Source organism: Epinephelus moara, chromosome 22, assembly GCF_006386435.1.
Source record: "Epinephelus moara isolate mb chromosome 22, YSFRI_EMoa_1.0, whole genome shotgun sequence".
In the NCBI taxonomy this organism is placed as follows: Eukaryota; Metazoa; Chordata; class Actinopteri; order Perciformes; family Serranidae; genus Epinephelus; species Epinephelus moara.
In genome coordinates this window covers 29,235,412-29,250,868 of record NC_065527.1, presented here as the reverse complement: position 1 = coordinate 29,250,868, position 15,457 = coordinate 29,235,412, and the positions used below count along the sequence as shown (strand labels likewise).

Genomic DNA, 15,457 nt, shown 5'->3' with positions numbered 1-15,457 from the left:
AGCATGCCAGACGTGCCATGGTTGTGCGAGGTGATAGGAGGAGTTTGTATCTCATAATTTTGACTTTTTATCTTATTGATTAGCATGGGGATATTTTTTTTCTTTCAGTGGCGGAAATGGGCTTCCATAGAAGTTGTCATTTTGTTTAAAAAAAAAAATCACAAAACTGCAGCGCCTGTGCATCATTAGGACTTTTATTTTGAAATACATGGCCGGAAAGCATCTGACTCTGCCATAGGCTACTTGACTCTTGCCTGCTATCGGACAGCGGTGTTTATCTGTTGTCAGTCAGCTCGGTGAAGTGGGCGGACTCCAGTTTGGACTGAAGACAAACTGCACAGCAGAGTGGAACAAGGAGGGTTCATACACCGCTGGAACAGGGGGAGAAGCGGACAGCCTGACTGGGAGTTTGTACTTTCTATCCGCATTGAAACTTTCTTAACTCTCCTTTACAGTGTTTAATCTTCCACCGCTGTAATGTCGACCACCGGGAGCTCCCCGCCCTACGAGGGGATGTACTCCAAACTGATAGATGATGAGGGCGCATATGACGATCTGAACCGCAGGCCAGATGTTGGACACGGCGGTAAGGACATTATGTGGCCGTATTGGCAGTTTAGCACAGTTTGGGTCCTACAGTAGAATATAGAATAAATATTTATGTTGCAAAAAGTAATAGTTTTAATTATTATTATTAGTATTATCATTATTATTATCATCATTATTCATTGTATATTATGATATTTACTAAAATTACTGTTTTCATTGTCAATTAATCTGATGATTATGTGCTTATAGATAATGTTTAGTCTGTTTGATGGATTAATGGACTCATTGTTTCAGCTCTTTGCTTAAAAAACACTTTTCAGAACAAAAGTAGCAAGTGCAACATAAGAGGAAAAATTGTGAAGTTCCAAAACAAACTATCTCAGTAGTGGAAAAAATACAGATTGAAACAAGAATAGAAAACAACAGGCTTAAAAAAGAAAAAAACAACCATAGTTTAGTCTACAAAATGTCACAGAGTCCTCACATTCATGTTCCCTGGAGGATGAATAATTTGATGATCACTTGACTTTTCCTCATCCGGTGTATCGGCAAATGACTTTAGAATATTTAAATTTGTACACAGACACACACACACACACACACACACACACACACACACACACACACACACACACACACACACACGTGAAAGACTTCCTGTCCTTTGAATGTTTTAGTTATGTGTAAAAAGTAGGGCTGTCAAGCCTATAAAAAGATTAATCTAATTAATTACATACGCTGTGAATTATTAATCTAAATTATATATATAATTATATACATCAACTTTTGCTGTGAAAGTTGGCAGATGTGTTGTAAAGCTGCTGGATTTTGGACTGTCCCCCTGTCCTCTACCAGCAAAACTGGTCTGCAGTCCATTTTGCAAGGGAGTTAGTCAGTACAGGTATGTCTGGTTCAGTGGTGTTCATTATGTCTTTAGTTTATGATAATGACTTTAGTTGTTCTTTTATCTCAGACAGGTTAGGATATTACATACCTTGACATGTTTCAGCAGAAACTTCTGCCTTCCTCATTAGTGTCACTTGGTCGTGTTTGTGACGCGTCTTTATCAGCTGATCTGTCAATCAGCCGATATTAGGAAGGTGTGACCATCCTGTCAAAAACTGACAGGACGGTCACGCCACCTGCTGTCCGTCTGCCGCCTCTTCAGGATGCTGCTCCAGGTGTGGGAGAGCCGTCCTGTCAGTTTTTGACTTAAGTCAGATATGTCTGGACTTTACCACACTTGCAGACTCGCAGACTTTGCGACGGTGCATTGTATCATTGCAGCCTACCCTACAGGCTGCACAGTGTAATGCCAAATATAAAGGCCAGAAAATTGGCTGAAAAACAACACAAGAACTTCTGATGTAACAAATGGGCCTACCCCTTTATTTAGTCAAAGTCCAGTCCCTATTCACAACCATCTCTGTATTTGAATGCAGTCTGAATGTTATACAGAACTTTACATTGTTCACTCACAAAACAACCCTATTCATAGGGTTTATATCTTGTTATCTGCAGAGACAGAATGTGACAGCAGTTGCAGTGACTGTAATCGTCGCTCAAACATTTCCATGGTTTCTTTACGTGATGACGGTGAACATGTCACAGTATGTACGACTGAAGTCCGTGAGGGGTCAGTCCACAAGTCTAGAGGGTGGACATTTGGATGCAGCCGTAGACTTACTCAGTTTGTGTTTGAACAGCTGGTCAAGTGTGGCTTGACGAGGCTGCCTCCATCATGTGACAAAGCCACTGTGGCTTTTAATGATGCACCAGGTCAAAGGGCACCACAGCATTCATTTTTTTAACTTGTTGTTTTTTCTGTGATTAATTAAACAAAATTAATGAGTTATTTTGACAGCACTAGTAAAAAGTCAAAAAGTTGAAGCCAGTGTCTTTTGTCTTTATAGCACTTGCATCCCCATTTTTCTTGAGTCTTGTTACAACCCGGATTATAAGCTACCTGAAGGCAAACAACGATGGAAGACGAGACAAGTTTACAAAGCGTTAAAAGCTTATTTATTTACAAAATAATAATAACTAACTGAACAAACTTGTAAGTCAGTAGTCAGTCATGTCTGTGTGTATAGATGTGTGGAAATGTCAGTAGAAAAACCAAAAGAACAGCAGCTCTGTGTGAGGGAGGTCTGCTGAAAGATGTTGAGCTTTTATATCATGAAGCACATTGGCCCAGGTGTGGATCATGAGGTAAGTGATGACCCTCTGCCTTGACCGGCATCCTAAATCAGAAAGAACGGTCAGGAAAGCAGGTACACTAGGTGAAGCGGAGAGGTTGTCACAAGTCTGTACAAACTGGAATCAGCTTTGCATCATTTCTGATTGGTTGATTAAATCTGACAGTTGGCTCGTGGCAGGAGTTCATCAATTGATGTATTCCTTAAACTGACAGGCGAACAACAACTTAAACAGTAGTAATATAATAATAATAAATATATGAATCTGTGTGGGAATAAATGTTAGTCTGTTGATGGCCGCATCACATCCAAACGAACAAAACTCATTTCCCTCACTGTGGTTTAATTTGATAATTGTAGTGCAGACAAATTTCCCACACTCCAGAAACTGCTCTAACATGTTTGTTTTTCACAAGTCTGAACAGAGCAGAGGAGATTCCTTTTGTGTTATGCAACAGTGTGTACGTGAATATATTATATAGAAGTCTAAAGACCATGAGAGATGTGAATCATTTTTGAAAGCATGTACCACAGCAGTTTCAGTTCCTTTAATGCAATAATACAGAAGCACAGTCATGTAGGGTGCGATTGAGGGATTAAGGAAGGGTGTTTGTCTTTCTAACACTTCAGCATAAACTTTGTAAAGTGAAAATGTAACAACCTGCCAGACCTCACAAGTGAGGAAATGAGGAAAGTTACAGTAGTATATTGCTGCCACTAGGGCTGACTCCAACTAAGAATTTTTCTAGTTGACCAATAATCGTCATTTATGGCCATAATTCGACTAGTCGCCCGCATGTTTACGATATTAATTTAATTATTGAATTATATATTTTGGGCTACGATATTAATTTAATTATTGAATTATATATTTTGGGCGGGGCAACACAATGGTTTGAGTTCAAGCTCTGAGAAAGAATAGTATCAATAACATTGTTAACACTGTGCGACATTACAGAGAAATACAAAACCATACTAATGAACCTTCATTAATATAGGCCTATATTTTATCTACAAGTGCACGTCACACACTGAGCGAGCCGCCTGTTAATGACGCTGTCAGCAAAGCAGTAATGACTGTGCTAAGTGGCTAATGGGCATGTAGCTACTTCCATGTTTCAGATGATACCTCATGTTTGTCATCAACGAATGAGTTTACATATCACCTTGGGTTCGTCCTTCAGTTTCTCAAAATGATCCCACACTTTGGATTTCCTGCCCGACATGTTGTTCACTAGCCTGTGGAATAACCGCAGGTACCAGCCCTGGAAATTAGGGGTCGTACACATGCCCCGTCTTTAACCACAGCTCCCAATAGAGTTTTACGTTTGTTTTATTTTTATTTTTTCTGCGACAAAGCGACAAATGAAATCTTGCCAACTAATGACCTTTCTGGTCTACTAACATTTGGTTGACTTTGATAAAAAAAACTATTGCAGAGCTGGGTCAGCCCTGTGATAGTCTGGCAACCTGTCCAGGGTGTATCCACCTCTCGCCCAATGTCAGCTGGGATAGGCACCAGCCCCCCCGGACCACCATTAGGATAAGCGGTTACGGAGAATGAATGAACAAATGAATAATTTTTTTAAATGCTGTCATTATAGTAAGAAACTTTTCTCATGTTTAAAAAAATCCTTTTCATGTTATAACATGTTTTTCATGTTATTATGACTTATTTTTTTTGTTTTTACCAAATACAGAATTTTTCCATTTTTACAATAAACTGTATACATCACAAAACTTTCTTGGTATTTCAATAACTTAATTGTCATTATATAAACATAACACTGCAAAACCAACCTATCTCATTAAAAGTAACTTTTCACATTATAACATGATAAGTTAGTTAACAAGAAACTTGCATATAGTGCTGAGAGGAGATAATTGAGAGATTTTATCAGACATTGGCTGCCGCATGACTGGATTAAATATGATTTAAGGTTTATTTGGTGTGAGGTAGTTGGGCAGCTTCAACGGTAGAGGTTCATAGATAAATATTATGAGATGGTTATTTTTCTTCTTGACAGCAAAGAAGTCCATCCAACTTTGTGAAACAGAGAAACAGAGAGTGATGATGGGTACAAATGTCAGTATAGTGATCAAGTGTAATGGACTATGACAAACAGGGTTAAGCTGCTGAAATAATGATGAGGACAGAACAGAATACCTCCTTGATCAAGTGTAGACATTAAAGCTATTTGAACAATAGTTAAGAAGAAAATCCTACAGCTGTTAATTTTGTATGGAAAGCCTGTTGAATAGACTAAACAAGCCAGATTCCTAAGGCCGTTGTCATGTCAGGTATGGTTGAGTCATACTGTGCACACATATGGCTGCACCCCCTCTCCACTCCCCCTCTGCTCAGCTTTCACATTAGTAATGTTGCTCTGTACAACATTGCGTCATCATCTACATGACATTTATGTTTTATAGTAAAAAGAATATTTATTAACATGTGCACATAAGAATGAAAAATGTCAAAAGTCCTTGGTGATTAGACCCCATAGAGGTGGTATGCTTTAAGCGGGATTTATACTTGTGCCACAGACCCTAAGCTGTAGCCTATGCACGTGGCCTACACCGTTGTGAGCATGTGTGGGGGTGTGTCTGTGTCACTCTGCAGTTACACCTCCAAAATACTAGTCAGAGGCGGACATTTCTGTGAAGTACTGTAAAGTTTAGTTGATTCAAAGCGCACCTTAAACAGACAATAAAAACACAGTAAACATGGCTTATAGCAACAATTTCAAACACAAGTACACAAATCGGCTTCACTATTACTCGCAGCATTCACAGACAAAGCCCTTGTCTTTGGCTTGACACATTTTCCCCACAAATACAACATGCTAATGTTTTTAGCACAAGCCTATGGCATTTGACATTGTATAAATTAGCCTAGTGGCTAGCAGACTTCTCTCTACTCATATGAAGCCAGGGACAACAGCAACATTTAGGTAGGTAGGTAACGTTACAAAATTTGGCTCTGTTACAGCTCACAAGGTTCACTGACAAAACAACTGTCTTATACAGGTTTTCCAAACAAATACAACATGCTAACGTTATTAACACAAGCCTATGGCATTTGACATTGTTTAAATTAGCCTAGCGACGAGCAGAGAGTTCCTCCTCAATCCCCAAAGGATAAATCACATACAAGGCTTAAAATGCTATTTTTGCGGAGGCTTTATTGTTTCTTATTTGTGAAATTAAGGTCAATAAAAGTTTTGTTTCCTCTGAGGGAAATGGTTTCAGCTTACAAAAATAGACAGGGGGTCACTATCAGTAGAGAGCCTGTCACTCAAAGTGGTCCGCCCTTAATTATGCAGTAAAATGGAAACAACCAAGGCATACACAAATTCACCCCCCATTGAGTTGTCATCGAGGAGGAAATTAGCAGTAGAGACCAAAGGCTGGAAACATGTTTATTTCTGCTGTGAAGTTAGGCACTTTAACATGGGGGTCTGACTGGCTCCCAGAGCCAGCCTCAAGTGGCCATTTAAGGGAGCTCAGTTTTTGGCTTCACTTTTTAACCCTGGAGGTTGCCACTTGGTTAAAAAGCAATCTATTTACATGTTTTGGTACGGCTGGCGTGCACACCTGGTGCGTACCAAAGTACACATGAACCCTACTCAAGACCACCTTTTCAAGTGGCATGGATTGATGTACTACGCTAGGGTATGGTACACAGTATTCACGCTAATCAAACAAACTGGACTTTGGGAAAAAGTGTACTCGGTTCTGGCCCAGGTTAATGATGTGAAAGCCCCTTGGGTATTTGTATGACTTCAGCAAAAGTGATGTGGGTATCATTTAAGATTTTAATGGCAGGATAGTCAGAGACAGTGGTGTATATGGAAAATACCACGTACTTGGTCTTTTGCATTTAAAACACATCCATGATTTAAAAAAAAACAAGTTGAAATTGAAAAGCATCGAAGGCAGACTGAAGATAAATTAAAGCCTGTGTTATGAGGATACATTTCTATCATCTGTATAAAAATGAACATAGATACATTTGTACCATCTGTCTAATAATGAACAGTGGGGAGGGTACAATTGTAACAGCTGCATAGAAATGGATACAGAAGTACTGATTAGGATGTATAATGTTATTTTTATGTAATGTTAATAGCAGTGGACCAAGAATAGACCCATGTGGCACCCCAGTACCGACAATAAGAGGGCTTAGACCCACCAGTTGTAGCTGCAAAAACCCTGTGTGTTGAATGAAGCAACTGTGTTTTACTGCCTTTTAACTCTCTCTGTTCAATAGTCTCACTGTAACATTCACATTTAAAGGGCTCAATGTTGTGGCTATTTAGGTTTAAGTGTTTCAGAAGTATGTTAAATGAAAAGAGCACCACAGTGTTAATACAAAGACAGAATGTGCAAAATACTGACTAAGGAATGTGCAAATATTCTCAGTATATAGACCCTTATAGGGCTGACTTCACAATGACGTCAGTTTGTTAGCTGGAGGCAAAACACTCTCCAACACAGGGCTGTTGTAGACATAGGAGTCTTAAAATGTTGAGTTGTTATTTTGTTATTGGTTATTTCTATATGAATTAACAAACAGTTATGTTAATCACTCATTCACTCTGCTCGGTGCTTTACTGCTCCATCTCCCCAGACAGAGTGCCCAGAGTGTGCTCTGCCACTCTGTGAGCATGGTGCTCTGGATAAGCAAATGGTACATTCCGACAGCCTCTGAATTAACAAACAGTCCGGTTTGTGCTAGAGTGTGCCCTGACACTCAGAATGAGTATTTCTGAATGAGTCACTCACATCATCTTCCTCCATTGTCTAAAGCAAGCCAACAGAACTTCCTAGCTAGCACTAGCTAATGTCTGTGGAGAATTGTTTTGTCTCCAGCTAAGCCCCGCCCACCAAAAAATGTCATACTGTTAACCTCCAGAAATGTTTCTATTATCTTAATCTTGACAACCTTTCCCCCTTTCTCTCCTTCAGCTCACCCAGTCTCCCCAATCAGACTGATCCCCTGGCCGAGCGGCCCCGGGCCCTACCGTCTTGTCACTATATGCCTGGCTACACTGTGTGCTGTCCTGCTCATCTCCATCATAGCCGTCACTGCACACTGTGAGTACAACAATTGTCAGATAGAAAAGACTGAAGAGAATTTCCACTGATTTATTTGTATGTTAAAGTAGTCCAACTACATGTCGACTATGATAATGTCTTTATCTTTTTCAAATTGAAAGCTAATGAGCTTTTTTATTTTCTTTTGGAGGAAGTGAAAATATTCCTAAAAGTCATTAAACTTTTATATTAAATTATGTATTTCTGCTCTTTTCTTCTGACGGAAACATTTCAGGCGACCAAATAAGAAGATATAAGAAAAAAATATGACCACGTAAGTGACTGGTGCTCGTCATCAGTGCAGGCTGTGAAATCTGAGGCAGAAATAGTGAAATCAAAATTGCTGAATTAACAGTTTCAGGCAAGAAAAAGAGGATCTTGTGGTTTGAGTCTTGCAACACAAACTCATGCTGCTTCTGTTCTTAAAGGAAAACTTTGCCCATATTCAGAAATCCTATGGTCCAAGAGAGTCCAAAAATACCAGTAATCGTTAGTGACTCTTTCCTACATCCAAAAACTAAAGTACTAAAACTGAAATTTGTGATGTCAGTAAGAGTAAAGTCTGTAACTTCCACAGACAATGAACTAGGAAAGATGTTAAGATGACACTGAGAGCAATCGGGGAATGTTCTCAGTATACGGGTAGATTTTCTGTTTCAGAATATTTATAAATACATTTATGTATATATACATACATACATATATATATGTGTATATGTATATATATATACATATGTGTATATATAAAGAGGTAAATATATGTAAAAGTCATCACTGTGAGCAAAACCCTCAGGCTTCTAACTGTTTGGAATACTCTGTTTCAAACCATTGAAAGCCATTGAAAGCTGACGTCAGCCTGTGACAGATTTCTTTAAATGGTCATCTGCACGCTGCTGCAAATATTTACATGACATGCATGGCTACATGGAGCTACATGCTAATGCCAGGGAAAGATGTAATCTTGGTTGCTGATGTTGTTAATTTCTCTTCAATTTTGGATTATATTTCTGCTGAAACATGTCAGGTTGTGATGATTTTGGTTTAGCAGCTTTTACTAATGATATAAAATATAAAAAGCTTTAGTATTAAGTGCCACTATACTCCATCACAGTCAATTCCTGGCTACAATGATGATGCAGGGATGATTAAATATGGAAGACTCAGGAACACTGACCAATCAGAGCAAACTGGGCTTTTCGGGCTTGAAGAGAGAGGCGCTAAAACAGAGCACTTCATACAGACGGTGAATACAGGTGTTTCAGCACAGACAGTATGAGAAAAATAGGTTTTTTTAACATTAAAGCTTGTAAACATGTTCTAGCAGAAACTTAAAATATACATATGAACCTGAAAATAAGCATAATAGGTCCCCTTTAAAGGTGTGGTTTTAGCTTAAAGCACAACATGATGAAAACACATCTGCATGTTGCTTGGTTTCAGCCTGAACTTTTCTTCTTATCTGTTTCCCAAGATGTTAAATCATGTTTAAAGTACTTGATTACATGATTACATTACTGTATCTATCATGTTGCTCTATATGTTCCACAGATAAGAACAACTCTCAGGGCATTGGTGAAGCGATGTCAGGGATACAGAAACAGACTCAGGATGCAAACTCGTCGGCTCTTACTTCCACCATCACCAAACTGCAGCAGGAGAAAAAACAGCTGCAGAAAGAGAAGGACGAGCTGCTGGCCAAACTAGCTACCAAGATGGCCACTAAAGGTAAATGGTGCCATACTGATCACCTATATGTCAACTTGTATTGTCGCATGAAGAATTATGAAGACCCCAGGAAGAATAGCTACTGCTATGCAAAAGCTAATGGGGATCTTACACTGAACAAAAATATAAACGCAACACTTTTTTTTTTGCTCCCATTTTTCATGAGCTGAACTCAAAGATCTAAAACTTTTTCTACATACACAAAAGACCATTTCCCCTCAAATACTGTTCACAAATCTGTCTAAATCTGTGTTAGTGAGCACTTCTCCTTTGCCGAGATAATCCATCCCACCTCACAGGTGTGGCATATCAAGATGCTGATTAGACAGCATGATTATTGCACAGGTGTGCCTTAGGCTGGCCACAATAAAAGGCCACTCTAAAATGTTCAGTTTTATCACACAGCACAATGCCACAGATGTCGCAAGTTTTGAGGGAGCGTGCAATTGGCATGCTGACTGCAGGAATGTCCACCAGAGCTGTTGCCCGTGAATTGAATGTTCATTTCTCTACCATAAGCCGTCTCCAAAGGCGTTTCAGACAATTTGGCAGTACATCCAACCGGCCTCACAACCGCAGACCACGTGTAACCACACCAGCCCAGGACCTCCACATCCAGCATGTTCACCTCCAAGATCGTCTGAGACCAGCCACCCGGACAGCTGCTGCAACAATCGGTTTGCATAACCAAAGAATTTCTGCACAAACTGTCAGAAACCGTCTCAGGGAAGCTCATCTGCATGCTCGTCGTCCTCATCGGGGTCTCGACCTGACTGCAGTTCGTCGTCGTAACCGACTTGAGTGGGCAAATGCTCACATTCGATGGCGTCTGGCACGTTGGAGAGGTGTTCTCTTCACGGATGAATCCCGGTTTTCACTGTTCAGGGCAGATGGCAGACAGCGTGTGTGGCGTCGTGTGGGTGAGCGGTTTGCTGATGTCAACGTTGTGGATCGAGTGGCCCATGGTGGCGGTGGGGTTATGGTATGGGCAGGCGTATGTTATGGACAACGAACACAGGTGCATTTTATTGATGGCATTTTGAATGCACAGAGATACCGTGACGAGATCCTGAGGCCCATTGTTGTGCCATTCATCCACGACCATCACCTCATGTTGCAGCATGATAATGCACGGCCCCATGTTGCAAGGATCTGTACACAATTCCTGGAAGCTGAAAACATCCCAGTTCTTGCATGGCCAGCATACTCACCGGACATGTCACCCATTGAGCATGTTTGGGATGCTCTGGATCGGCGTATACGACAGCGTGTTCCAGTTCCTGCCAATATCCAGCAACTTCGCACAGCCATTGAAGAGGAGTGGACCAACATTCCACAGGCCACAATCAACAACCTGATCAACTCTATGCGAAGGAGATGTGTTGCACTGCGTGAGGCAAATGGTGGTCACACCAGATACTGACTGGTTTTCTGACCCCCCCAGACCCCCCCAATAAAGCAAAACTGCACATTTCAGAGTGGCCTTTTATTGTGGCCAGCCTAAGGCACACCTGTGCAATATTCATGCTGTCTAATCAGCATCTTGATATGCCACACCTGTGAGGTGGGATGGATTATCTCGGCAAAGGAGAAGTGCCCACTAACACAGATTTAGACAGATTTGTGAACAATGTTTGAGGGAAATGGTCTTTTGTGTATATAGAAAAAGTTTTAGACCTTTGAGTTCAGCTCATGAAAAATGGGAGCAAAAACAAAAGTGTTGCATTTATATTTTTGTTCAGTGTAATAAAACAAACAAACTTTTAGCATCTGTGGTAGTGTGATTCTTACTGTATGAGAGTAAAGTGTGCATTTTTGCAATAATGATTTATATACTTTATTAATCCCCAAGGGGAAATTCAATTTCCCCTGATAATATACTGTTCTGCTTCCTGGTTGCCGAATCTCTCTTTTTGCGTGTCATCAGCTCCTGAAGTGATCAAACCGACAGTGAAACCAGCAACAAAGGGCCCCATCGTCTGCAACGCAGACTGGCATCTTTTTAACAACAGCTGTTACTTCATCTCCAGAAACTCAAGGGATTGGCCAGAGAGCAAATCGTACTGCGAGAGCCAAGGAGGTTACCTGGCCATCATCCACACAGCTGAGGAGCAGGTACAGTATGACAAGCTGCATGATCGCAATATAATGATCACAGTGCTGTCATGTGTCCCAGGGAACGCCGTTAGATTTTGTGTCCATTGAAGTTTATTTGGTTTAATTTCTTACAGGAGAAAGTGTTTAATGAAAAAGGCCCGAACTTATACCCGGCGCAAGGTGGCTCACAGCGCAGTGCAACTGTCATTGCTAGTTTCAGACTGACACAGTGGTCATTTTCACAGCCAACACCCACATAGTGTTTTGCACATCTGCGCGCCAACAGGTGTGTAGGTCTTAATGTAAGGTGTGATCAGGCATGTTATCGGTGCATAGCTGTTTTGAGGTGGCAGAAAGCAATTGCACCATTTAGCCAACAGAAACCTGGTCTAAAGTAAGAATGGTGCAATATTTCACAATGCAAGTATACACACAGGGACGCAAAGATGGATTGGGGGTTGGTGAAATAATACATCATTAATGAAGAAAGTATTAATTGTGAACAAAGCCAAGAGCAGAGCTGCTGTCCGACTCCACATTGAGAGAGACGTTGTACGCATTTTCACCCGCTAAAATCTGTCTTTTTAATACGATTAGAAAGGTTTTATTCGGCATTCACACCCGGGTCAAATGACTCTGCAGTAGACAGGAGTATTTATTGCCTCTGGCTAATTTCGCCATTCCTCTTTCTACTGTTTACCTGTTCTCCAGCCCATTTGTGATGTAGAATATGATGTACCAAAAAAAACCCACACACACAGAAATACATACTCCTCTGGTGCAGAGCTGCTCTTGTCTACTGGCAACAGGAAATGACCACTAATTGTGGTGGGTTAGGGTTAGGCCAATCATAACATAGCATTGAGCTGGCCCAGACCAGGTTCTGACAACAATACAGCTGTCCATTGACTCGAATGCAGTTGTTTCAAATTTCCTTCATTTGATCTGGTTTTGTGGATTTGGAGCTAAATGTTGCTAGAAAAAGATAAACATTTCTTCCCTCTTCCAAAACCAAAATCAAACCCCTGAAAAGTGTAGGGTTAGCTAGCTAGCTACTGAAGATATAGCCTACTGAATGTATGCACATGCTGCTTTTGCTTTTTAATGATTATAACAGTGAACAAAAAGACCTACTCTGCTGTACAGGAACCAGTGAAGGGAAGCAGGGAAACTCAAGCCAAACATCATCCATCTGCACACATACTGCGATGCCACACAGCTGGTTCACTGTCGGTCAATTTGCTAAATCCGCTATGTAAATGACAGTGCGCCACATGCAGATGCACCTAGGTTTTTAAAGGGAATGGGAGATGACACTGATTGGCTGAATTCATGTTTACGCCCAAACCCACACCTATGATTAATTGAATCACTAAATTGGGTTTGGGTACTGAATCCAATTACGTTGGTACTACTGATTCACAAAAAATCCATCAGTACCAGATTTTGGTACCTGAGAGCGCATCTGGGTTTAGACAAGAGGCAAAAGTGTCATGGAGCACCCAGAAACCTAAAAGCCAGCCACACAGCTCCAAGACAAGAAACAGAGCCCCATGAGCTATGGGTTTTAATTTCAGACAGGAGGCAGAGGCGTACTGGCTTCGAGCCACAATCCCGACAATGCCAATCTGCTGCAAAACTTATGGCATCTGGTCTATTTTGTTTTCTGTAGTTTTATAGTAATAGTCTAATATTGCTGCTAGATGAGCTGAAACACATTGATACACAAGCAGACAGAAACACAGAGACAGAAAATTAGCTTTGTTTGATAAGAAAAGAGTTAACTTGCAAAGCTTATTTAAAAATTACACTTTTGTTATTACAAAGAAAGTAAAGTACTGCAAAAAAAGAAACTGGTACCGAATTACATGTAGTGTTAGCAGCTCAGATGGGAATGGTATGAAGCCCTAGACAAAATACAACGACTTCGCCCCTTGTGCTTTAATTTGCACCCACATTATGTGCTGTTTAACTAGTAAAAGTGGTTGGACACACGCTAAATGAACTTATCAGACAGAGCAGCTTAATTTTCTTCTAGTGAGTTCAGCTTTAACACAGTGTTTTTGCAACTGTGTCAGGGGAAGTGACTACATTTAGTGGACTTATTACCAAACTGGAAAGTTGCTTTAAATAGTGTGAAGGAATGGGTGTAACTACTTGAAGACAGTGGTCTGTTTGTTCCTCACAAGATGAGCCCCAACCATCGCATTTAATGTTAAAAGATAAGGCTGTGTTATTCACAAAATATATGTGGCACTGAGTCAAAATAAACTTTAATGTGTGTGTTAATGGTAATGAAGTAAGATGTGACCTGGTGCAACAGTGTGGCTCACTGATGTTGTTGATAATAAGAGAAATGCACTAGAATACCACCTGCCTTATTCTTTACAAAAACACAATAACTGAACATAATTTGGGCTTTTGCAGAATCGCACAATATCAACATCCAGTCTGGTGTGACATTGGGATATTAATCAAACATCAAGCATTGAGCTTCTACTGTACAAAAACAGTCAGTGATGATGAATGTCTTCCCTGAATGTACTTGAACCTTTCTTTTTATGTGTGTGTGTGTGTGTGTGTGTGTGTGTGTGTGTGTGTGTGTGTATGTGTGTGTGTTTCCTCCCAGACATTTCTATGGAATCTCCTACCCAGAGGTCACTGGAATGCCTACTGGTTTGGGATCACTGACGGGCACACGGAGGATCATTGGAAATGGGTGGATGGCACCCCACTGGTTGGAGGGTAGGTCCACTTCTTTCACAGCTCATCTGCCTCCTGACATGTTCAGAACCAAACTGCATTCACGGCCGCAGTTATGACTTACCACTCAGATGCTATTAGAAATTGAAACCTTTGTGAACAAGTTAAACAACAATTTCTTTGTAAGCACTGTGCAGTTACTTGTACTCCACCCCCATTTTGTAGCGAAAACGCCTAAAATGACATACACAAATTAAAATGACTGTAGCCTCTGAACCGCTCTGACTACATGCATGCATGGGGTCTTGCCAGAACGAAAACTCCCTGAAGTTTCTTGTGAAAGTGTCAGAAACACTGTAGGTGATACAGAGACAGAGTAATGGGCCTCTTAAGTCAGTAAAAAATTTAAGATTTTGCCTAAAATAAAATAAAAAATGATTTTCAGGATGAATAACTGTCTGTGGCTTCATCTGAGCAGGTACATGACACTGTGGGGCTGTAGGCACACTATCAATGAACATTTGTTTCAAGTTTGAAGAAAATTGCTCAAACTATGACCATTCTACAGTGTTTTTTCCATGAAAAGATCCAGGCGGAGCTCCACATGACAAGAGCGCTCACTCCGCTTCAAAACAGTACTATCAGTGATCAAACAACACTCAGCCAGCTTCAAACATCGTACCTTATTGAAATCAGGTGTGATTATGATAGCTGATGTTGTTTATGACACAGAAACATCATAAAATATCACCAAATAAAGCCATATGAAACGTGAAAGTTATGATCCCACTTTCTAGACGGTATATCGCAGCCAAAAAAAGTGGTAGGAGTGAGACTCTTACCTTTTATAAAAGATCTAAGTCTCCACCAGAGGTTGCGCTAGACTTTTCGTCCCCGGTCATTTTGACCGACAGGGTCGTAAAAATCCGGTCATAATCTGTTTTTACCGGTCATTTTAATTTTCGTTTTTAAATGATAATAAAGATATTCAAAGACATTTAGTTTTCATTCGTTCGTTTTTAATAAATCCAACAAGCAAGTTAGAAAGTTTGCATTAATAAGGACATGAACGTAAAGACGAACAG

The 15,457-nt window shown here is 40.4% G+C and overlaps 1 protein-coding gene across 1 annotated transcript in view; it reads left to right on the top strand.

Annotated features, from left to right (window-relative positions):
- Positions 1 to 294: 294 nt before the first annotated feature.
- Positions 295 to 15,457, top strand: part of LOC126383752 (C-type lectin domain family 4 member A-like) — a 25,559-nt gene continuing 10,396 nt past the window's right edge. Inside the window, exons 1-5 of the mRNA XM_050034400.1 lie at positions 295 to 586; positions 7,719 to 7,847; positions 9,396 to 9,572; positions 11,500 to 11,687; positions 14,299 to 14,414. Coding sequence (XP_049890357.1) covers positions 478 to 586; positions 7,719 to 7,847; positions 9,396 to 9,572; positions 11,500 to 11,687; positions 14,299 to 14,414 — 719 coding nt within the window. The 5' untranslated portion in view covers positions 295 to 477. The remainder of the gene's footprint in view (positions 587 to 7,718; positions 7,848 to 9,395; positions 9,573 to 11,499; positions 11,688 to 14,298; positions 14,415 to 15,457) is intronic.